The 24,293-nt window shown below is 40.2% G+C and overlaps 1 protein-coding gene across 1 annotated transcript in view; it reads right to left on the reverse strand.

Moving 5' to 3' along the window:
* The window catches only part of LOC115053139 (MAP/microtubule affinity-regulating kinase 4-like), a 44,095-nt gene extending 20,339 nt beyond the window's left edge, over positions 1–23,756 (reverse strand). Inside the window, exons 1-3 of the mRNA XM_029517706.1 lie at positions 22,606–23,756; positions 9,048–9,245; positions 7,563–7,616 (exon numbers count right to left, since the gene is read on the reverse strand). Of these exons, the coding sequence (XP_029373566.1) occupies positions 7,563–7,616; positions 9,048–9,245; positions 22,606–22,653 (300 nt within the window). The 5' untranslated portion in view covers positions 22,654–23,756. The remainder of the gene's footprint in view (positions 1–7,562; positions 7,617–9,047; positions 9,246–22,605) is intronic.
* Positions 23,757–24,293: the final 537 nt, after the last annotated feature.

A 24,293-nucleotide genomic window follows, 5' to 3' on the forward strand; every position in this document is an offset into this window, starting at 1 on the left:
ACACATGGAATGACAGACAGATTATTGATTTAAGAAGCATGATGTTAATTAATACAAGGAAAAATAATAATGTTGTTTTGGAGACACCCTCACACACTATGGTCAATGTGTTAGTGCTGCTCACACATTGACAACCAGTTACAGTTTTTTAAAAATAGGAAGTCATCATCATAAACACAATGTGTCCCACTTGGAGAGTGTGTAACTGTATTATTTGCATGGTGCATCAGCTGTTCAGTTAAGCTTAAAGAAGAATTATCAGCTAAGCCTCTCCTCCCTCATCACTCTTACACATTTACCTCATTCTCAGTGGGACAAGATTTAGACATGAAAACAACCAGGAATCATTTTCAAAACAAAGTTTTGTCTAAGAGTGATGTCCACATACTAGGATGCTCAGCAGATGGCCGGGAAACTGTTGACTCACTGGTGTTCATTCTTAGCTCACCTCAGCTCATGATCTAATCCTGTGTTGTGATGCAAGATGACAAACAATGACTTTTTTTCCTCCATTATCTGCATAGGCTGTGATGTATGTGAAGTATAGCAAGAATGTGTGCTTAATTTTTACAGGACCAAATCTTAATTTTATTGTGCATTTAGAAAATGCTTGTCTTGCCTCCTTCAGGCAACATTAATCAACTTCTGAGCATTTCCATCCCCTCTGCCTCTGTGCCAGGCATTCTCAACAGTTTTTCTACAACACAAAGCAGCTTAGAGGCAGGACCTTTTCTCTAGCTCCGTCTGATTCATGTGTCTGGCCTGCCAGCCTGTTGACCTTTGACCTGTTTATGCAGAGCATGTATCTTTGTTTTATCTGTGGGTTAGGGTTAGAGGAAGACAGAGAGAGGGAGAGAGCGAGAGAGAGAGAGAAAGAGAAAGGGTAGGAAGAAAACAAGGATTTTGAAATAGAGAAATGAGGAATGATGATGCTTGTCTAGTTCACATGCTTACATACCTAGTCGATGGGTATGTACGCATGCACAGTACCCAAAAACACTACAGCACTCTAGATAACACTTCCACTTTCCTGCTGCAACCAATCACGAGACCATAGACATTCAGGGGGAAAAAGACAAAGACACACACAAGCCTCCCTCTTCTTCCCTCTCTTCTATGACAAAGTACCACTTGTGGATAAGCCTCTGAGTATGTGTGTTTGCGACTGTCCATCAACTACAAAATAGAGGAATACAGCTTTAATAATATTACAGACTGTGGTTTTATCTCTCTTAACAGACCCAACATTGAACCCATTTACTTGTCTGCATGTAACATGTATTTGTTCACACACATTTAAACGTGTGCTAACAGCCACAACCTTGCAAAACCTGATTTCTATTGCACCTGGAGGTTTCTAGATACAAGTCCTGGTCATGACAACAGCAGCACTTCAGCAAGGCACAGCCCTGTCAAAGATGGTTCATCTGGACTAGAGAAAACACTAGAGCTCCATTGTGTTCTTTATGTGTAGTAAATGTTGGCTCAGATCCTGTTGCTGGCCTAAACAGAAATTAATATTTTTGCATTCAGTGAGGCTTTTTGTGTAATTTAAGCCACAGCTGCATCTCTGGCTGTTTATTTAACTGTTGGCAAGAATTCTAATTGGTCAATAAGCATTGTCTCCTAAATGTTTCTGATGGAGACAGAGATGAGCTAGAATGAAGTTTTAGTTGAAGTTCGAGGTATATAACTAACGCATAGACGTGTTGATTGTGTAAGATATGCATCCAACAGTTATTGCAGTGCAGTGCCATCATTCCTTGAAATCCGCGCAGAAGTATAGATGAATTCATGTGAAACAACTTGTGGAAGAAGACCGAAACTTTTATGTTTCATCCTCAACATGGATCAAAAGGCTCATTTAGTCTAAACATCATCAACATGTCGCACATAAACTCAACCAACATAACTTAAAATCTTCAGACCAATCCGAGTTATGAAGAAAATAAAGAAACGTTCCTCTTGTCATGACATTGCTAAAAGAAAGGATCCAATGTGCAGATGTGACTCTTTAAATGAAAAATGTATTATTTAAGAAAATTGCATTCAATTTGCAATCAGGTATTGACTTTGTTCATCTATGAACATAAATACATGTATATTTATTAAAAAAAGACTACATGACTGCTCAGGTTTTCGTAAATAAGCAGTCAACAGGGGCATTACTTCAAATCAGCCAATCCCTGATCCAAATAACCAGGAAAATGTGGATGCCTGAGGCTCTGTGCATGTGTTGAAACAAATATCTTCAGTCACATGTCAACACCTCTCAGGCAGAGTTTGAGAAAAACATCAACCAACCAAGAGGGCATATCCTGCAAATGTCATGTATCTCTGATTTATTCATTAATTTATGTATTTATTTATTAGAGATGGTGTGCAAGTGCCATTAATCATATATAGATTATAAAGACATGGTCGCGCCAGATTATAATCTCTAATTTCTATGTGTAGTCCATAATAAAAATTACACACACACGCAGAAACCATTCAGAACAAAAACCTGACATAAAGGACACATGAAACACAATGAACACAACAAAAAATAAATGTAACCCTGTCAATATCATATAAAAAATATCTAAAATATAAATGACAGTTAAAAAAAAAAAAAAAAAGCGACCAGTTTCAGCTGCAACATTCATTGCAAATGAAGAAAATTTAAATGGATATTATGGCAACATTATAACTATGAACTAAGTGCCCGTCAAATGTCCCCACACGGACCGTGGCACAACTAAAATTAAATAATGAGCATTATTGAGGGATAAGCCTCTTCTCATCTAGTGAATATTGTACTTTTGGCTGACTTTTGCTGCCTCTGTCCCAGTGTACAGTGGTAGTTGGAGCGCCCAGGCCTTTCAACAAGAGCTGAATCATTAAAAGAGTAGCTGGAATTTACTTCCTGTCTTATGCTGGCTTGAGTCAAGCCAAACTCAGCTTGATTAAATTAAAGAAGCTATGCATAGTTTTACAGATGCCGGTTAAGCATCAGGATCTTTAAGGGGAGTCAGCGGAGAACAAATATCAATGGACATGGGGCATTATTCCTCTCGCTGTTATGGGAAAACCTTCTGCTCTCCCTCTGCCTGCCCTCATATCCCCTTACTGTGTAATTATTCCCTTTACACATCAGCACTGATTCTGTAGAGACACCCACACAGGGACAATAGCAATGAAGATAATGGCATTACACGTGTATACAAAAGGCAGAGTAGAGACCGTGTCGGGATGTGAGGTTATCCCGCAGACACGCACAGACACTCTCTACTCTCCTTGGTTCTGCTCTGCATCTCATCTTTCTCAGGGTCCCTGCTTCTAAGCCAAGACCCCATTACATCCCCCACCCCAGCTCAGCCGTCCCTTTTGTTTCCTTGTCTGGAATTTAGCTCCTAGTTGGAGGGGCCTGGGTGAGGGACAGAACACACTTCAGAGCATTAGACAGTGGCCAAAACACTGTCCTGCATGCACACACACACTAATTTTACTTGTGTACACATACACAATGTTGGATGGCTGCCTACAAAATTCTCCCGTTGTCAAAGTAACACCAGGCTTTGATGGGGTCCTACATTGTCTGGCAGATTATCCAACACACTGTTGGATAGACAAAATGTCTGAGCTGCACTCTATCACATAAAGACAGGTCTGTGGATATAGTCTTTGCAACATCACCCATATGTTTCTGAGGCCCAGTGCTTTTGGATCTCCATTGTGGGTTGCCCTACATACCCTACACCATCTTGGCAGTGTCTTGATTCCTCCAAACTCCAAACTAACCCCAAAATGGTTGAAAACAAAAGTGCTTGGGTGAGTAAAGAGTTAAGATTTTGAGCATGTTTGACAATTTTTGGCAAGCATACACTGACCCCACATACCTTAAATACACAAGTACACAAGTAATATAGTAATGTATAGAAGTAATAAAATAAACAGGTAGGTTATATAAATATGCGTGCACCACACAGTTCTCATGAAGGAAATTGGCTGTAGAATGGAGTGCATGGGAGCTGACTCACTGTTGGAGCCACACTCCGGTGGTTATTAGAGAAAGTGCAGATATTACCTCCTCAGTGTTGGCTTCTTGTTTTAGCCCTTGAGTTTGCCAGATATGTGTTACATTTTTGGATATGATTAACATGCTATTTCACATCAATGTTAGGTACATTTGCATTGGCATGCAACTTTACACAACATTTCAAAACAAGATAGATGACACCCCCTGAGTAGCCTGGCACGTGAGTGTAGCAGGGGTTTTCCACAGTGGCATACTGGTTACCCAGGCAGTTCTCTATGAAGTATGAAACCATCCCGAATCCAGTTTTAAGAGGGATCCTGTTGTGCTACAGTACAGTGGACAGTGGACCGTACAGGCGTGATTACAGTATAGCCCCTATTGCAACACAAAGCCTAAAGTTGAATAAAAAGCTGTAACATAAAGCTACTGAAAAAAAGAAGAAGCTGACAGAATATAAAATGAGATACAGCAGAGTGTGAAGTTGCATGTTTCTATGTCAACCCAACTGTGAAAGTGCCTTCTTTTGAATATCAATTCTGCAAAAATTAAAATGCAAATGACACAAATTTCCATTTGGTGTATTAAAACATCTTCCGTGACAAACAGAATACCGATTGCTGTTGGATAAACACAGACTTTCATAAAAAGAATCAACTGATGGTAATCCAATTAAAAGTGGAGGGGAGATATTATTCAATATTATATAATATTATTCAATCAAATTAGAAAGGTTATCATATACCTTTTATATCACTGCATTATATCATAAAAACACAGCGTTAAGTGTGTTAAAATCTAATGTATGTTTTTGCTCAGCTCAGACAGCAATAAGGTGAAAAGGTCTGTGGCAGCACTGACATGTTTACTCAGTTAATTCCTTAGTAGATCATGATTTTGATAAATTATAACATTTATACCACTTAAGATAATAATGAGCTAAATTAACGTTTATTGCTTCAGCTGTGAAAATACCAAAATACTTACATTGTGTTTTTTCTGCTTTCAATTCTAGACTGTTGATGAGACAAAACCATACTTGACCAGCAATAACCAATTATAAATTGCGCCTCTAAATAATGTAAAATTGTGTTTGGGAAATAAGTATATTGAAATGTATATAACAGTTTATAGAAAATTACTTGATTTATCAAAAGAAAGAGAAATAAGAAACAATGCAATAAGAATAATAAAACTGTTTTAGAATAATGAATTGAAGCTGTATTTCAGACTGAGTTTGGCACTTAAGAGAAAATGATGGTCGGAAATACTGCATGTTCTGACAGAAAGGTTGTATGACAGAGTGAGGTGGTGCCAGCTGGCAGCATGAGCCCTGTTCTACCCTGACTACAGTATCCCTGACAAGACAGGACACAGCTGCAGCACCAGACCATTGCTGCTAATTCCCCCTGATCAGCAGGAGCAGGCCTGCATTCCCACAAACATACAAACAAGTGTTAGAGAGGAACCAATTCATCAGTGCTGATAACGCTGACAGAATATAAACTGTTCTGTGAAATAGACTTGATCTCCTCGGTGGGTTTAGTGAGTCTGTCCAATTTTGTTTCAAAAATGCTGCAGTAAAAAGCTGTTGCATAGCCTAGTTAGTGACGAATACCCTGTCATATGCAGTGTTGCGTCGTAGCAGTTAGTATCTATTTGTCTGCCTTCCTTAAAACTACCCACACTGAATGGAAATGTGGTGCAACATGGTCGCAGGTTTTATTTCAAAGCCCCAATTCAAAACAAACTATCAAGATCAGGATGTTCCCTCACCTATCAACCTTGCTCCTCTTTACAATGATCAATTTAGGATGAAAACTAATAATCATCTGTTCAAACTAGAGAATAAAGCTTTTCTCCCCCTGTATCTTCTTCACAAAGTGAAAAGTGTATAAAGTCCTCTGACAAGACAATTTAAGGCTGCAATTGTAATTTATTTTGACAGCAGAATCCTATCAAAGAAGTGGTTTATTTTGGCATCCTTACATTAAGTCAGAGCAGTGAAGTGCTGAACCTGCTGTTCTTACTAGCATTTGGGTCAGATCAACAATCGCGCTGAGCCAGACATCATCAATAACTCTACCCATATTTCAGCAGTAGCATCAAAGCCCTGCCTAGACTGGTTAGCTAACAAGCTGAGTATTCATCCATAGGTCAGTTCATTGTGTGTGTGCGCTGCACAATTGATTTCAATGTAGATGACGTAGATGACTCATTCAGACGAGATAAACTGAGCAACAACAAAACATGCAAACTACAGTGGAGCTACTTCTGAGTAATAAAGAGTAAAGGCAAAGCAAAGTAAAGAAAAACAATGATAAATCCTTCTATAAGTAAGCAAGGCGGCATAATGGTTAGTGCTGTCCCAGTGTTGTGTGTTGTCCCACAACAAGAAGGATGTGGGTTCGGTTCTCGGGCCTGGGGCCTTTCTGTATGGAGTTTGCATGTTCTCCCCATGCTTGCGTTGGTTTCCTCAGGGTTCTCCAGTTTCCTCCCACAGTCCAAAGACATGTTTTTGGCCGGTGTCTTTGCGTGTTTATGTTAAGTGGTGACTCTAAATTGTCAGTAGGTCTGAGTGTGAGTGGTTGTTGGTCTCTCTCTGTCTCTGTGTGATGGACTGGTGACCTGCCCAAGCTGTACCCCGCCCTCACCCAGTGTGAGCTGGGATTGGCTCCAGCACTCTCCGCAACCAGGACACGGATAAGCGGTAGAAGATGAATGAATGAATTTCAGACTGCTTTAATTTTTACAGCCAAATATTCCACCAAAAGAGAACATACTGCAACTTGCAGTAGGTATGAAAATAGTGAGCAGGCCTGAGGCAATGATTCTCACCAAATTTTTTTTCATTATGTCACTGTCAATTAACACATGCATTGCACATGCACACACAAATAGCTGAAGCAGGCCAAGTCAAGACAGGAGAGCTTAATCTCATTAAGCATTGAATGCAATACACCCAGATAATGCTTGACCCTAAATATCACTGGGCACACAGTGACGTGCCCGACTCTAAGCCTTTAACCCGGTTAGTTGCTATGGTCTGAGTGGAAAAGTGATGGTAATACTTCACTAACTGACAGCAGATACAGCAGCAACACACTTCTTCAGCTTCTGTGACTTTACAGTTTTTAATCACATTATAACAGCTGGAACATTGCACTCCCTTCTTAACAAACTCTCCATCAAGTGATAATCAGCTATACGTCTGCAGCCAGTGACTTAAGTTTCACATAACAAGCAAGAGGGCAAAGTTTAGATGACTGCTGTAAGCAGGGGTCATCCGAGAGTGAGCACGTATGATGTTCCTGATGCAATACAAATACAATAAACTCACTTGGAACACCAGAATGACTGACAGTAGGAAAACTATATTGTTGCTTTTGTAATGCATGAAAAAAAGAACTGTCCGTTAATGTTTAAAATAAACGAGGGTATCAACTCATTTAAGTAGGCTATGAAACCGTGAGCTGGAATGCCACACAAAAATGCTAAAGAAAGACTGAGTAACATATTAAACACACACACACACACAACTCACCTTCTGTAAGCTGGTTGGGTTGAGCTGTGTTTTATCAATTATCTTTATTGCAACCTGTTAGGAAACAACAGAAAAAGAAGTGAAAAACAGCACTGTATGTGAAAAGTGATATCTGCATGGTTTCTCTGCCACCAAAGGTGGTTTCTTGCAGGGAGCAGGTCAATGACAAGAGCCTTGCACGGTGGCCATGAGAGAAAACAAAAAGCAAGTAATGAGTGGTTACATTTGTGAGTTTGTTACTTTGTGTCTTTTGTGATTGATTAAACCTTAAGACTTTTGAAAATGATGTTCAAAATTTCCTTCTGTTTTTCCTATGTGCACTTGTTACCATTGGGATTGCTTAGGCAATCAATGGATTACAATTTGGCCTCTGAAAAGTTCTACATATTTTTTAAGGGATGCAAACATAAAATGCATTGTGATCCACTAAAAGTTGTGGGGTGGGCTGGGCTGTTTTAAGTCATGGGTTTCACAATGGCCAGAGGAATTCAACTGATGTTGGAGCAGGTTACAGCAGTTATCTGGATCAGAACAATGCTTTAGAAGATCCAGATAGATTTCATCCTGCTAAGGTGCTAACTACCTAGTCAAGGCTTAGGGTGAGACAGAGGAGGAGGGTTAGGGTTACCCAAAAATAACCATCTGAGATATTAAATCTTTGGCTCTCCTTGTAAATCGCTGCTTTAGAATCTGCTCAGGTTTTAGATGGTTGCTTACAAACAATGTTGAGGTGGTACAAAGTTTCTAATGGGATACCCCAGTTCTAAATGATTTAAACAAAAGTTAAAAAAAAAAAAAATAATAATAATAAAAAATAAAAATGCTGGTCATTTTCTAATTACTTCAATAAAATACTAATAATAATACTTCAAATAATTAATTCAATAAATAAATAGTTCAAATAATCTATCAACTACTTCAGTTTCCACACTGCATAATGTTACCTTTGTCTTTATCAAAGCAGGAGCTGCTGAGAAAGCATGCATTCTGCTGCAGAGACCATATATTACTGTCAACGATATATTAAAATAAAGTCATTATTTAGAGAACTAGGACAGGAAAACAACATGTCATGTCAACAATTTTAGAGCATGTCATGAAAACAGAAGCTGAGCCCCACCCCCACTGTAAACCACTAACATACATCTTCTGCTTTATGAAGGCAGATTGCAACAACTCTCACATGACTGAGCCAAAGACGTCAAAGTCTAACTGAGCATTCACCTCAGCTGATGTACTCAATGTTTCACAAGATATAGGGCAGTGTATTTGAACACGCAGCCAAACACCAACACAACAAACAGATATGTCTCTTCGAAGGTTTAAGGCCCTGACTTCTTATGTGAGACGAAACAGTGTTTGAAGGATGTAAGAGTTTACAAGGTAGGAGCCCTTTAAAACTCTGTTTCAACACACATGACACTTTGCTGTAGTGCAGTTGTAAACAGCATTTACAGTGTAATCTTCTTGTTTTTATGAACTTACCTCTCTGCCGGTCAGGATATGCCGTGCCAGTTTGACCTTGGCAAAGTTGCCCTTGCCGATGGTTTTGAGCAGACGGTAATTTCCGATGTGTGGCTGCTCATCTGAACACAAGGCAATGGAGTTACGACATCGGGCACCAAGAGAGCGGCTTGACCAGCCAGTACCCTTTTCTGAGCGGCTGGCTGACAGGGAGGTATGCTGAGGAGAAAGAGAGAGAGAGAGGAAGGGTTGAACCATCAGTATAAATTAACATTACAGCTGTCATTTTCAATAAAACCATTTGCTATATCTGGCCATTGTACTGTATATGTGGCATATAGTTTGGCTAAACTAATTCCTTGTCCTTCAATTATTCCAAACCTCAAACTAATAGTTCAAAATATTTGCTGCAGGGATGTGTTGCGTCAGCTGTAGCCCTAATTCGCATTAGTAGTGTTTAAGGCATTTTTACATATGATAAAAGTGTAAAACAGCAGCACAGAGGGCCCACTAACTCTCTTTTAAAAGAGACAACAATAATAGAGTGACCAACTGTGACCTTGAATCTGGTCCTGTAGTCATGTAACTGTAGCCTGGTACCAGACCACCTGAAGTCAAAAGCCAGAGTACCCAGGCTCTTCTGATCCCTTATAGTCAGCAATCCCAACATTCATGTGGGGGCTGAGGTCATTAATGTCAGACAAATGTTGCCATGGCAACTGGGCCAACTCTCTGCTGATGCACATGACATTCAAATAGTTGTGAAATTTGTAAATTACTGTCTCCTCACAACCCAGGGGTGACCAGGGACAACAACCATGGGATTATTGTATAAAATAAGTGATCTAAAAACCAAAGGTGACCTCAGACAACCTTATTTTACACACAGGTTTGCAGTCTCACAACACAAATATCAAACATAAAGCACCATCAACAGTCCTCCAAGTGCTGAGAGGAAACAAATACCAAATGCAAACTTTTCATCTGTAGTGGAAATGACATGAGTATGAGAAGGGACAGGAAGCCTGTCATCCCTGCATCAGTCTCCCAGATGGACTTCAATTTCCAGATGACTTGTTTTCAGGACCACGAAAAACAAACATTGCTAGTACAAGCAGTATTATTTTAAACCTTCATCTAATTGTCTAAAAAAGTGGCACAGCTGAGGTCGTCTCTGCTGCTGAAGGCAGGTTATACATGATGAAATTATCATCATCTTCCAACTATAATGACACCACTTTTCACTATCTCCAGTCTTACGTTAGTGAGTAGGATGCATTTGACAGTGTAAACAGGTGCAGTCACACCTACTCTTTGTTTTCTCCAATCTGACAAACTGTGATGTGCTATTTGGCACTGATTTGCTGTACCATGAGATAGAATTTAATTTGGACTAAATCAATAGTGATTTTAATATAAATAAGAGGCATAACCCAAAATCTAATTAAGTCATTGTGAAAAAAAAATACAAATAAAAAATCCAAAATCCCAATGAGGAAACAGACTATGCAAACTATAATCGCATGACCTCTTACAAATCACGCTTCCTCACTCTCCCAATCAGTCCAGTCTTGCTCTGATCCATGTTAGGTTGAACTTAACAGCTCATTGCACGATGAGCCATACAAACTATTAGAGCTTTTATGAAGAATAAACTATAGATGTGTAGGGGTGGTTGTTGAATTAGAGAGTGAAAAAAACTACACATACACATCAGAAGTCTGACAGAAACTGATCACCTTGAAATGCAATCAATGTGAAGAGCACTGTGGTGATGCGAGATCTTGTGATTTGCCATCACCCACATTAAGTGCGTAGAGCTTTAATGGCAATAAATTCCATTATATGGTATTACTGCAGATGCTACTAATGTTACTAATATCAAAATTCATAGACAAACAAAAAGCTTGTTCCTCCTATGCTCCCTCGCTCCATGACCAAAAGCTGATTGGCTATCAGACTTGTGCATCCTAGCTCTGTTTCCTGAGTGCCTGAGTGCCTGAGTAGGGCTTTCATTCTTCCCCCCATATTCAACCTCCTCTTGAGTCCTTCATTATTAACCTCTCTTCCTCTTTCTGAAACAAACTTTTTTTATGTGGGAAGCCAAATTCTAGTAGTATACTTTTGTCATACATTAATTAATCTGTGGGGAGAGACTGCCTATCACTGAATAACAGAGTGAAACTCAAGTTACATTGAACAGAATATATGGAAGGACTCGATTTTTGAGCGATATCCTTTAACACTTTCAATATCAACAGCCACACTTTCTGCTTCACAAACACTTACAGCATGTCCACGTTGATTGAAAAATGTAACAATAATCTGACTCAGCTGTTAACAAATAAGGTTGATCACACATATCAGCCTCTCAAGGTCAACCCATTGTTATTTCTAAACTTGAAACAGAAACAAACCAAACAGAATAGGAAAAATTTTCAGAAGCTTTCAAGAGGAAGTGCTTGAGAGATTAATGTAGATTATTAGTAGTATATATAATAGTATAATATAGATAATTATAGAGTATTAAGCAGAATTTGTTTCTTGTCCAAATGTCCACCTTTAATTTTCACTTCCTCCCTCTCCCTTCCCCCCCATTTACTCAACCTTCTTCTCATACCCATGGCTCATCCCATCCCCCAGATGAATCAATTGGCCTCGCTTCCCTCGATTCTCCTCTCTGTGCCTGGGCCCGCCCTCTCTTTTGTCTTGCACCACTATCTTCATTTTCAGTGATCTCACACCAATATGAGCTTCATGCATCTCCAACCCCCCACACACATATTCCACACAATTTCATTCACAAAAAGGCCCCTTTGGGACTGAATGATCGAGTCTGTGTGTGTGCGCGCGCATGTGGTTGGATAGATGAAGTGCATGGTTTCCATCGTCAGCAGACTGGGATAGGCAAAGGCATTTGGATTGGAGAGCAGGGAGATGGCCCACACCTGTGTATCATTATAACTGTGTGTAGAAGAGAAATTGAGAGAGATTGAAGGAGGGGATATGCTGCAAGCTATTAGTATGTAATTAACACATTTGGCAAACAAGTTGCACCTTGTCCTTACAAAGTGAAAGCAATCCAGATTTCTGTCACTATGCTCCCCATCTCACAACACGTCCAGCTGTCTCATTGCTCTCTGCTGCTGGTCAAACACATCCTAAACTGTTATCCTATTTTCCCTTTTAATATTTGTTGCCATTTTTACGACCTCAGCATCGTCTATGTCTTTGCTTCTAATTGGTTTCTGAAGCTGTAATAAGAGTGAATGAATGGATGAATCCATGACATTATAGTGTTTTGACTGTGACGGACTAGGTGGTAGCCCTATTTTAACCTTCTGTTTGTCTGGCTGGGCAGCATGGCGGTATAATGGTTAGCGCTATCACCCCACAATAAGAAGGTTGCAGGTTTGGCTCCCAGCCTGGGTCCTTTCTGTGCAGAGTTTGCATGTTCTCCCTGTGGGTTTCCTCCGGGTACTCTAGTTTGGGTTATGTATGCATGTATAGGTTAACTGGCGACGTTACATTGACTGTAGGTGTGAATGCGAGCGTGAGTGGTTGTTTGTCCTTGTGTGTTGGTTCTGCAATGAACTGGCGACCTGTCCAGAGTGTAACACCGCCCCGAAATAAACACTGCATTAATGCAGATATGCCAGGGACTTTGAGTAATCAGAAAACAGGAGCTGGTATCAGGGAAGTAGTTCAACTTTATACGTGCCAAGTTTTAAGACAATCCATTAGCAGCATAAACCCAATTAGCAAATCAGCAAATCTATCTCTAACAATTTACCACGCCGTTCTATTGCCTTTTTACAAATTTGCCTTGGGTCAAATTTAATATGCTGTTTCTTCCTTTAAATTCCTATGTTGCTGATAGGAATAGATGAAAAAACATGAACGTAAACATGTATTAAGATACTTCAAAAATGTTTCTGTACAAAAGTCAATATGACAAATGTCCTAGAGAGCAACCTTTGAATACTATCTCAGGCGCATATCTACAAGAACAAAAACTCACTTCTCACCAATGACAGTTTAAACTGAGAGAATCGGCCTCTTGTTTTACTAACATGTCTCTAGGGTGTTGGTCATAGTCATGTGTAAGAAAAACAGACAAAGTCTGTCCTTCTCTTTATATTTCAACTAGCCAATTTTTTTCCCAGTCTACATTCAGCCATTTATGTTGCTTGTGCTTCAAAGGTAAGAAAAAGGATAATAAGGCAGAAGATCAATGCTAAATTTGAGCTTTTCTATGAGCTTAACAGATTTTCACAGCTGCAGTTCCTTGTTAATGTAAAATGTAATTGGGTAATGATGACCCAAGGACATTAACTGAAAATGTGGAGGAGAAGGAAAAACCACCCGTCTACTAGCCATACCATCTGTTCTTACAGGTTGTGGGGGCTGGAGTCAATCCAAGCAGGACCTGAGCACGACAGACTGAGCATCACTTCACATTCACACCTCCAGGCACCTTTAGAATCAGCAATCAGTCATCCTGCATGTGTAGTTAAAACCTAATAGTGCTATAGCAAATTCTACACCACAGTTGACCTAGAACAAAGACCGGACGGTAATCAAGCGCTGCAGATAGATTCTTCTCTTCAGTCAGGTGCAGGTGTGTCTGGTCTGGTTAGTAACCCACATCCACATTTATGAATACGAATACCAATACAAAAACCTTCTTATCCACAAAGTGGAAATTTGTCTTTGGTTCTACCATTGACATGCCAATAGGACATACAGAGCATGATTGGAAAAAAAAAAAAAAAAAACATTGCAGAGTTGAAAATATATAAAAATAAAAGGTTATGACTGCATTTGAAATGTGGTACCTACACAGTGTGGTGGGGGGTGAGCGGCTACTGTGTTCTAATTTTATTTATTGCGTTGACGGCTTCTGGGACAGAAGATTGATGATATAGAGGATGAGAAGAATCACTTATGATCTTCTCAGCTTAACTCCGAACTCCTAATTTATTCATTGTAAAGGCTACTCACCTGCTTCTGTGGCTTCCCTCAAATCTTGGAGGTCATGTTAACTATTTTGTGCAGTTCTCAATGTTCAATGTTTTCCTTCTCTTATACAGTATATGTTTTGGTAGAAAACATCACAAACTAAACACATAATGTGGAAGTTCTCTTCAAAGATGATCCACAGCTGTATGGTCCCACCATAAATGCTAAATATGAAAAGTAAAATGTCATCATGAACAGCAGATGTTTGAGAGGGAGCTCCAAATCATGTGAAACCACTCAACATGCAAACATCCTCCTTGACATAAAAAAAAAAAAAAAATGTATTAAGCTAAGATATGTGGTGGCATCGCAGCAACATGTACATTTTCATATCTGGCATTCCATCAGTTGTTCCCCAGCACAGTAGCTATCTTCCATCTGTGCTCGTCTGTGTGGGCGCACAGCTGAATAAAGATGCACATAAATGGATGAATGGACACTTAGGAATCTTGTGCTCCATTTTTTCCACTGTGAGTAGGTAGTTAATTTTAATTTCATTCACATTTTCTTTTTTACTTTTATGAATTTTATTTGAAAGGCCACCAAAATATGACATTTTAATTCAACACATTCATACTAAAAAACTGCTTTGTCATCTTTGCCTTCTAATCTCCTCGCATCAATTCATGAAGTGTTTTAAGAATTTGTTTGTTTTAAGAAATGTTTAATCACGAGGTTTATCAATGTCATCACTGATGATATGGTTCCTTATTCTGATCTTGGACAAGTCGGCTTACTGCTGAGAAAGTAAGATGCAGAATTAACTTTCTCTTTCTTCCTCGCCCTGTTATGTCATTTGAAAAGGAGCAGGAAAAGCGCCGAAAGAAGGACAGGCAACTGCAGTGCCAGTATGACAAACAAAAACATGTTTCCAGACAATGAACCACACCCTGAGGCTAGTGTGCAACTGCTGCAGTGGGTCAGAGTGTGTTTGTGTGTGTTTGTTGCTGGTCCAGAGGTATTGACTAAAGAAAGGATGTGTGACGTAGGTCTCCAACAGAGGAATGGTGTAACATCTGGTCACACACACAGACACACACACACACACACACACACACACACAGAGTGTGTGTCTAGTTTCCTCTTCTTGTCCAGCAGCTGTGGCACTCAACCTTGTAGCCTCATAGGGCTGTGTCACTGGCCCTGACACATACCACCCCTATCGCACACCAACCGACACAGACTATTTCTACAACATCACAGAGGACAACAAAAGGATAACACTGTTGGAAATAAAAAAAATATATTTTTACATGGTTTATATCTGAGCCCTATTTGACTAAATCAAAACATGTAGCTGCATGTTGATGTCATCAGTTCATCACTGCTACTTCTTCCAGCCACTGGTAACACACTGTGCTTTGTACTGTCCAATTAACACAAAAATAAAAAAAAAGAAGAAGGAGAACGTTTTGAGCACTCTGAAATGCTGATGTAGCCCGTGATAATTAAATGACATTAAAATAATCCTGCCCAGAGCAGTAGTTGAAGCACAGTTACAGCTCTATTTTGGTGTTGAAGTATTCAAATCAAAAGCTCATACATGTAGGTTGGAAGTTGGGAAAAAGTTGAAAATGCTGCTGTATACCAATTGTGCCAGTCTATTTTGGATTTTATTCTGAAAATCAAAACCAATGGCTAACTCCAGTGACTTCATGGTAGTCTGGCAGTCTACCATGAAGGAGGATGCTTTTAATGCATTCAGTCCCTCACTCTAATTATTCTCTGGTGCTAGGCAATAAAAAGGACATAAAAACATCCTGTATGTGTTAATAGATCCAGTAGGTCATCATTATGATCATCATCCTGACACCACACAACAGATCACCCCTCACATTTCATTCATTAGCAGCATGTCAAGTAAACGGAAAGTTTCGTGAACTGCGATCAGAGCCTGTGTCACTTCCTGTCCTTCCCAGCAATGACAGCAGAAGTGTCACATGCTGTGCTACAGCCCTCAACAAACATTCCCTGACAGGCCCCCACGAGGAAGAAACTGCCAGTAAAACATATCAGTGACCATGACAGACAGGTCGTCTGTTTCCTACTGACTCTTTCGGCTGCTGAGGCCTCACTTTGCATTTAACCACCATGTGGTTTGGATTTTTCACAAAGCATAAAGCCTCTGATTATAGATAATAACTATATTTTAGGACTGGAAAAAGTCCTGGATATTAGTCGTACCAAGGCTACATCCACACAACTACATTATTATTTTAAACTGAAAACGATCTCTGTTCAGACAAGCGTATAAGCTCCATAAGGCACATTAAAACGCTCAAAATACAAGAATATTCATGGACAATGGGCACATGCAAGCTCCTATAAACAGGAACCAAAGACACTCCACTACCAGCCACTATGATCCACCATCTTTCACAGGAACATATAAAGGTCAGAATTCAATCATCAACTATGATCACACAGGTAATCTGAGTAAAAACCGTGTATTATACGGTCTAATTAATATAATTTTTATTTTGATAACAAAGCTTAACATTTTTTTGAAATATTTTAGCACTGCTAAAATAAAGAGCATTCCATTAGCAGTGTTTTCATCGTCATTTTTTTCATGGTTAATTTAGTCTGCTGTAGAAGAAGTGCAAATGGTAGGAAGATGAACGTGCTGAAAGGATGTGGGTCACATTGGACCAGAATCTTTGTGAAATGAAACAATTTTACACAGTGAATGATTAGCATGAGCTACCCTCCAGCTCTGTATTACTATTTAAATGACAGATAATTTAACAAAACATCAATGACATTCCTTATCCTAGAATGACGGACGATACAATCAGGTTTTTATGAGAACAAAAATGTAATAAAACACAGTGGCTGGTGCGCGTTCTTTTAATTGTACAGCCTCATCTGCTTCCACCTTTACACAGATGAAGTTAGTAGTTTAAAAAACAGACACACCCTCAGGAGGGGGTTTAAGGAAATTGGCTCTAAAACACACAAATATTCAGTTCACATTCACAAGCTCCCTGGGAGTCATAGTTTCCAGGTTTAATTCATAATCACCCTGTGGACTGGCACACTTTACCGTGAATGGGAGTCTATCTCTATCTGCTATTCATTCACATGTACGTTTACTACAGGGGTTTCGCTGTGCACAAAGGGAGGCCTGCCAGAATTATATATTACAGGTATTACAACCATGGAGGTGAGAGATCATCTTGAGTCAGATAAATATCCATATTAAAATCTTCAAATGACCTTGTCTTTGTGTCACTGGTCATTATCAAGATGTCAGCCAAAAATAAATTACAAATGACACTGCGTGTCATAACACCATGATGCTCTAATTGTTGAGTCTATTAGCCCCCTCTTATATGGTGAGTAACATTTAGATATTATTAACAACATGTGCCAGTGGATTCAATGTTACAGATAAAGAAAGCGTTGCTCAGGCTGACATTATGTGGCTAGTTATGCAAAGTGTAACTAAAATCCTCAGTCTTGACTGTGCAGTACTCCCAACACACAGTTCTCTGTTCGCCTCTGGAGACCAGCCACATTACTCAGCAGATCATTCACTGCAGGGCTTTTATGTTCAGACCAGGCTGAGGAAGGGTCAGATTTATTCTGTTTGGATCAACAGCAGCAGATTAAAGCGCTGACTCACTCTTCAGTTCACTCTTGATGTCAAAGCACAGACTGATTCTTCTCTCTGCGCTGATCTGTTCATCAAACCCTGCCAATGCATGCTCCCATGCACATTTTAACAACCTCCTCTATGAATGTAAATAGAGACACAATTTTCTTAGGTGCACTGTAAGCATTCAGAGAAATTACAGTTGGTTTTCCATAATTTCTATTAGTAATGAGAGTACTCATCAAAATAACCAGATACCTAAGTTATAAAGAAGCCCACAGCTGAGCCACTTTATCCAAATTCAAGATACATGACATTTCTGTGTTAACACCTCACTACTTAGGGGAGCTGTGTCCAGGTTGGCCTGTGAAGCAGGGTGACAGCTTACAGCAAATATTACATCTGCCATCGCACCTGAAAATCAACTTTTTTTTCTTTTTTTTTTTTTTTTTTTAACTTCGTCTCCATTCAGTCACCCATTGTAACAGAAACTCCCGGTCAACACCCATACACCTGCAAGCATACACACCTTTCATGGACAATGGGCATGCGTTAGCTGGTGTAAACAAATAGTAGATCATCTACTCTAGAGTTGATTGGTTGCACCAGCTATGAACAAGGAAGAGCAAAGACAGTTTCAGTTGTTAAAATGCAGAGTTTCACTCACAAATATAACAAAGTAACACTTGCAATATGTTACTTGTTACTTGTTACCTTCTCCTATGGTAGTAAAGACTGACACAGGCACACAGGCAGCGACCATGTTTGTGCTACATTACATCTGCAATGGCAGGTGTAAACATAGCAAAGGAGATGCATTTTATATCTAAAATCTTAGTTAATAGTTGTGTGGCTGTAATCTTAAATTTTGTTTCTACAAAGTCTGCTGCCTCGGTCTGACATGAAAACGCCATCCACATGACATTTCACAGTAATTATTTTTCTTTCTCATACCAATATCAATAGGTTTTAAATTGCAACCATATCATTGGAATATATATCAATAATATATCAAGATCTTCTTGGTGATATCATGTCTAAACGTTGGCTGGTTTGGCTGATGAGATGAAAATTAGTGCAGATCCTCCGATGATGAGGTTGAAACGAGAAATTTCAAAGTTTGAGATGTTGTGTGTAAAAATGTACTTTTTGTCATTTAGTTGGAAGTAATAATGTTCAGGAGAATTGGTGACAGAGCTTGTTGTCTGGTAGCTTTGCTGATGTGTTTCTTTGAGATTGCAGCCTGCTGCAAAAAAACTGTCAAACCTCAAGTGCTGGGGGGGAAGTAACAAAGCAGTCAACGGCACGTACAATGTTCCACTGTCCCTCTGCCATTACAAATTCAATAAAGCAACAACGTCCTCAGACTCTGATGAGGAAAGCTCAAATGGGAAATACCAGGGTTGTGAACTGACCATTTCACAAGCTTTGCATTTCTGCCAACCACTGTTTAAAGACACTCTGGTGTAGAGCTCCAGTCTGCAGCAGCTATGGACAGAACCAGTGACAGCTTTTTTTGAAGCGACAACAACAAATTACCTCACAGACACACACACTGTTTGCATGGCACTGTCTTCAGCAAACTTTGCTAATATTGAAAGACACAAAGACATGAATAGCAAGATCGCCCCAAGGAAACAATTCCCACCAAGCTGTCAAGTAGCAGCTTATAGCCATTTCTGTTTTGTTTGGGTGAAGTGCACAGTACACTTTGCCTTTATTCTAAAATTCTGTAAATAATCACCAGACTATGTCTGATTCAGGTTATTGCTACCAAAGAGAGAGAAGAGAGAAAAATTATATCTACCTGTAGTGACACAATGTAAAACTGTCCCTCTGCTATCTCTGTGGCTGGAATGTTATACAAAAAAAGAGTGTGGAATATGGATGTTAAAGGTTTCCAACTGTTAAAAAAAAATCTTCACACCATCATCAAATAAATCCTTAATTCACGTAGCTGTAGAGATCTTCACATATATTTCACACCTGATGTAACCATGAATGTTGCAACGCTGCAAAGCAGACACAATACAACCATACCCAAATGAACAGGAAGAGCAGAGGCACTATTTTCACGGGTTAAATTGTAGCAACTCGGGCCTTAGAACAGCAAGTCGACAATGGAGAGCCCAACAACAACAGACTGCCTGTGTGCACTGATTCTGAGCATCTAAGTGCCCTTTATGCTTGTCTGCTGGTTCATTGCTGTACTTAGGACTGTGTCTGTCTGTGTGTGTGTGTGTGTGTGTGTGTGTGTGTGTCTGTCAACAGTGCCATTCTTCACATGACTGCTTGATCTCCAGCAAACGCCACCTGTTCAGTGATACCACTTAACTACAGTTACACAATAGCTGGCTGGTAAAAACCATTTGCAATCATAAAAAGCTTTAGCGATTATGCGGCAAAAGTTTAGTGATTAAGTGGAAAAATAATTAGGTTTGACCTCTTGAACTTTCATAAAGCTGGTCCTGATTTTCAATTCAACATAGCAACAAGCAAAATAGTGAGCCAATCCCCATTGTACAGCAAAAAAGTTGCATTTGCTGCAGTGACGTGGACTACAGTGTACAGCCACCTAGCTAGTGTCTCACCACAGCCTGCATGTGTGCCATTTAGGGAACATCAGTACTGCCTTTCTTTGTAGCTGTCACAGCAGTAGAGCTGTTTCCCAGCCATCTGCAGCAGAGCTCCTATCTTCCTCACTGTCACCAAAAAAAAAAAATTAAATAAATAAAAATATGTCTGACTCTCAGATGCTTTGGACTGATGTCTCTCCATCTTTGGTTTTAAAGAGATTCATTAGAAACTCGTCTCTGCTCTGTGCTGTGCTGTGTGTGTGTGTGTGTGTGTGTGTGTGTGTGTGTGTGTGTGTGTGTGTGTGAGAGAGATACACAAACAATAGAGGCATACAGATCTGAGGCAGTTGAACCTGGAAAAAGCGATACCTTTCAACATAAGGATTATGATCAATGTATTTAATCTGACGAACCTGGAACTCAAAAAGTAAACCCCTGTATTTGACATTTTTAGAAATTGGTCTTACGGCTATATTGTATATCTAATACAGTATTTTTCTTACTATATGTTTTTCTTCTATTTATATCAATCTTTCTTGTGTTAAACCTGTTGAATCACCTCTGTGTATGATAACATGCCACACAAATAAGTTTGGCTTGTCTATTTAAATCTAGGTTTTAAAATTAGCACAGGCAGCTATGTGAGGATCAACTGAAGCCATAAATAATACCTCTTGAGATAAATAAAAGGAGTAAGATAAGACACCAGTCTTCTTTGCAAGCTATAAGAGGGATGGTTTTCACATCAAATGTTGATGTCACGGTTTAAATCAGTAGTGATCATCTTAATTCTATGACGCTTAGTCAATGTAAACTATGACAGTTCCAATCAAGACGGAGAACAAATGGCAACATAAGCACACACTGCCATTCCAAAAAGCTTAAGCTTGACAGAAAGTCTTTTTGGACAACAAGATGCAGAAGGAATGACCTTTGTTTCAGTACCATAATAACATGCCATGTTATCGCAGCATCCAGGTTCAGTTCCGGCCTAGGATCTTTGCTGCAAGGTCATTCCCAACTGTCTCTAGCTCCCTGTTTCCTATTGGCCTCTCTGCCACTTAATTGATCCAATAAAGGCTTTTTGTTAAGCCCAAAAATAATAATACAAAAAAAATGTATGTAGAAAACTGGCCTGAAAAGTTAAGCCAAAAAAAAAGGCCAACTCTACCTGCTGCTATAGACACGCGTGTATAAATACACATATGTAAAGTACATTTTGGAACCTTTTGGGACTACTAATGTGGGCAGTATGTTTTATCACTGCTGGAATTACTGAATAGGAAAAGGAGCCCTTCGGAACGGAAAGTAGTAAACATCATCTGACCAAACAAGAATGCAAAAATGTTCAAGCTTTTTTCTTTTTGTGACTAGGCTTCTTCAATGTGCCTATTAATGGGAACAAAGCTTTCCTTTGGCATTACTTTATGCAGCTGTAGAATTGTATGTACTGATAAAAACCACCCAACCCAAAAAGTTTGCATTAAAAGATTGCTTCCTGAATTCTGACACTTATCAAAGTGCTTTTTGGGTCATGGCAGGAGTCACAATCACCTGTCCCATGGGTCTAATTAGAGCTCATAATTTTGCCAAAGGTGGTCACTCCTAAATTACTGATGTTAGCGTATTGTTATGAGATATTAGGCATATGTATGAAACGTTCTCACAGTAAAATACTTCAAAATTCCAATGAACTCTAAATCCTGTCTCGCCAAAACCCAGATGCTGCTACGAACAGCAAAACCTCGGCACGACAAAAGGGGCTAGCCTGACACAGCATATTTTGCAGCACTCTGCTGCCCAATGTGCAGCTTGACACACAGTTTAATTAAAATGGGAAACTGGGCTGGTCAGAAGGGGGGAGGGCACAGAGGATGAGCAGCTGGAGGTGAGGTGATGTGGGAGACTGACAGAAAGGAGGGGGGTGGGTGCAGGGCAGGCTGGGCGTGGAGAGGACTGGGTGGCCTTGCATCAGATGCATTAATCATTGATCTGGGGGGGGTGCTAACATACACACAGATTTTTAAGCAACTCAGTAATTGATAAGATTTGAAGATTTGTGCATATAAGCCTGACTGACATAAGATCAGGAGGTGTAGCCCAGCTCTGGCCTTCTCTGGGCTATGCAGCTCCATCCTGGACACAGCCTGTGTCCAACTGCAGCCCGTCCCAGATGAGTTTGGGGTGCGGATTAGCGTCTGTGTTTGATGCAGCTGCTTTTTTTTTTTAAGCATATGGCATTCAAATCTGAGGACCTCGAGATAAGTGGGATGGGGTTAGCGGGGTATTATCATTTATTTAAAAGCAAAACAAAACTAATCTTTATCTATTCTTGGTGTGGGGTGTAACAAATCGACGCCCTGCGCGTTAATCGTCTACTTACATGGTCTGGATTTCGCTCGTTCCCAGGCAGTGCCGTGCGTAAAGACATTTTCGTCCCTGAGTGAGCTCCGACGTCCAGGATAAAAAAAAAAAAAAAAAAAACAAGCAGGATGTGGGTTAAAAAAACACCCCCAGATTGTCCCGATTGTCAGTCACACCAGGACCACCGTATCAGGAAGAAAAATAACCTCGATTCTCAAAAAATCCTCATTGTTACCATCCGTGAAGGCAGCACAGATCACCAAAACTGTGATCCGGCTTAAATGGACGGGCAAAAAAACAAAAAAACAAACAAATAAAAAAACAAACAAACCGGTGAGCTACAGCCACCTCATGTCTGTCTGGTGTTGTTGGTATCAACCCTCCCTCTGAGGAAAAAAACAGCCCAGGTTGAACACTCACTCACTCTCTCTCTCTCTCTCTCTCACATATACACACACACACACACACACACACACACACACACACACACACACACACACACACACTCTTAGCTTTTCACTTTCCCCAAAATCCGTCTAGGACGCTATCGTACCATTTTGGCTTGATTGTCCATAAAAGCCCGGTTTTACTTTCAGCCGAATCTGGACTGGGCTTAATGTGAGAAAACAGCCATCCCAGCTACCACCGCGGACGGAGCTGAGGCAGGGGGGCACCTTGTGTTTCCTTCACTGCTCACTAAAATCATTTTCTGGGCGAGGAGTGTCAAAGCGGCGGCTCCGGCGGAGACACTGTCACGGAAACAGATCCAGGAACCGTCTGGGTTCACACCAGCGGACATTGAGGGATGCCCGGGGCCTTTAAACACAAAATCAATAGCTAACTGCGGTTCTATTCAGGAAAGCGGAGGATGTGCGGTCTCCCGGTCGGTCTCCGGCGACTCCTCTCATTCCCAGTCCGCCCTTAGCTCCTCTCGGCCGGCTTGTTACAGAGCGCCGTTACGTTGGGAGGAAGAGAGAGAGGAAGGAAGGAAAAGAAACAGTCACCGGTGTCGGGTGAGCGGCAACGCGACGCGAAGAAGATACGCCTGACCCTTCCCCGGAAACGGATTTGGCATTTGTTGGATGGGGAGGCAGAAGGAGACGGAATCCCCCCCCTCCCGACCTCCACAAAAACACCGTGACGAAGAAGGAGGGAGGAGACGGACGTCAACTGGAACAGGCGAGCTTCGGCGTCTGTGCCGCGCACGCGCACACGTGCAAGTTTTTTTTTTTTTTTTTTTTTTTTTTTTCGTTTCCTATGACGCTCATGGTGCTTTCATGTACTCTTCGTAAAATCTGCATTCAGAAACTCCAAAGTGAGAACTCGCACTTTGGGGGGCCTTTCAGTGATGTATAACTTATATATGACCTCCTCTACATCCTCACAAATACAAATGGACGGCCTTCGTTATTTTTATGTCAAACTCTCTGATTTTGTCCTCTGTATTCCTTTCGCCATACACATCGCCTCCTGGTGGCCTAATCATTTACCATTACCATTTATTATTAGTGGTTGTATGTCTCATTTATTTCTGTTTTGCACTTTGCGAGCAGATTAAACTCCTATTTTGCCCTGCAAGTTAGTTGTTTTTTCCCCCTTACTTCTTTCGTTAAGTTTGTTCCAGGACAAAGTTTACACAACATGCTGTATTTCAGTTATTATTGACAACGAGGCCAAAAAAAGCAAAATTTGTATTACATCTGATCG

The sequence above is a fragment of the Echeneis naucrates genome, chromosome 13, assembly GCF_900963305.1.
Source record: "Echeneis naucrates chromosome 13, fEcheNa1.1, whole genome shotgun sequence".
In the NCBI taxonomy this organism is placed as follows: Eukaryota; Metazoa; Chordata; class Actinopteri; order Carangiformes; family Echeneidae; genus Echeneis; species Echeneis naucrates.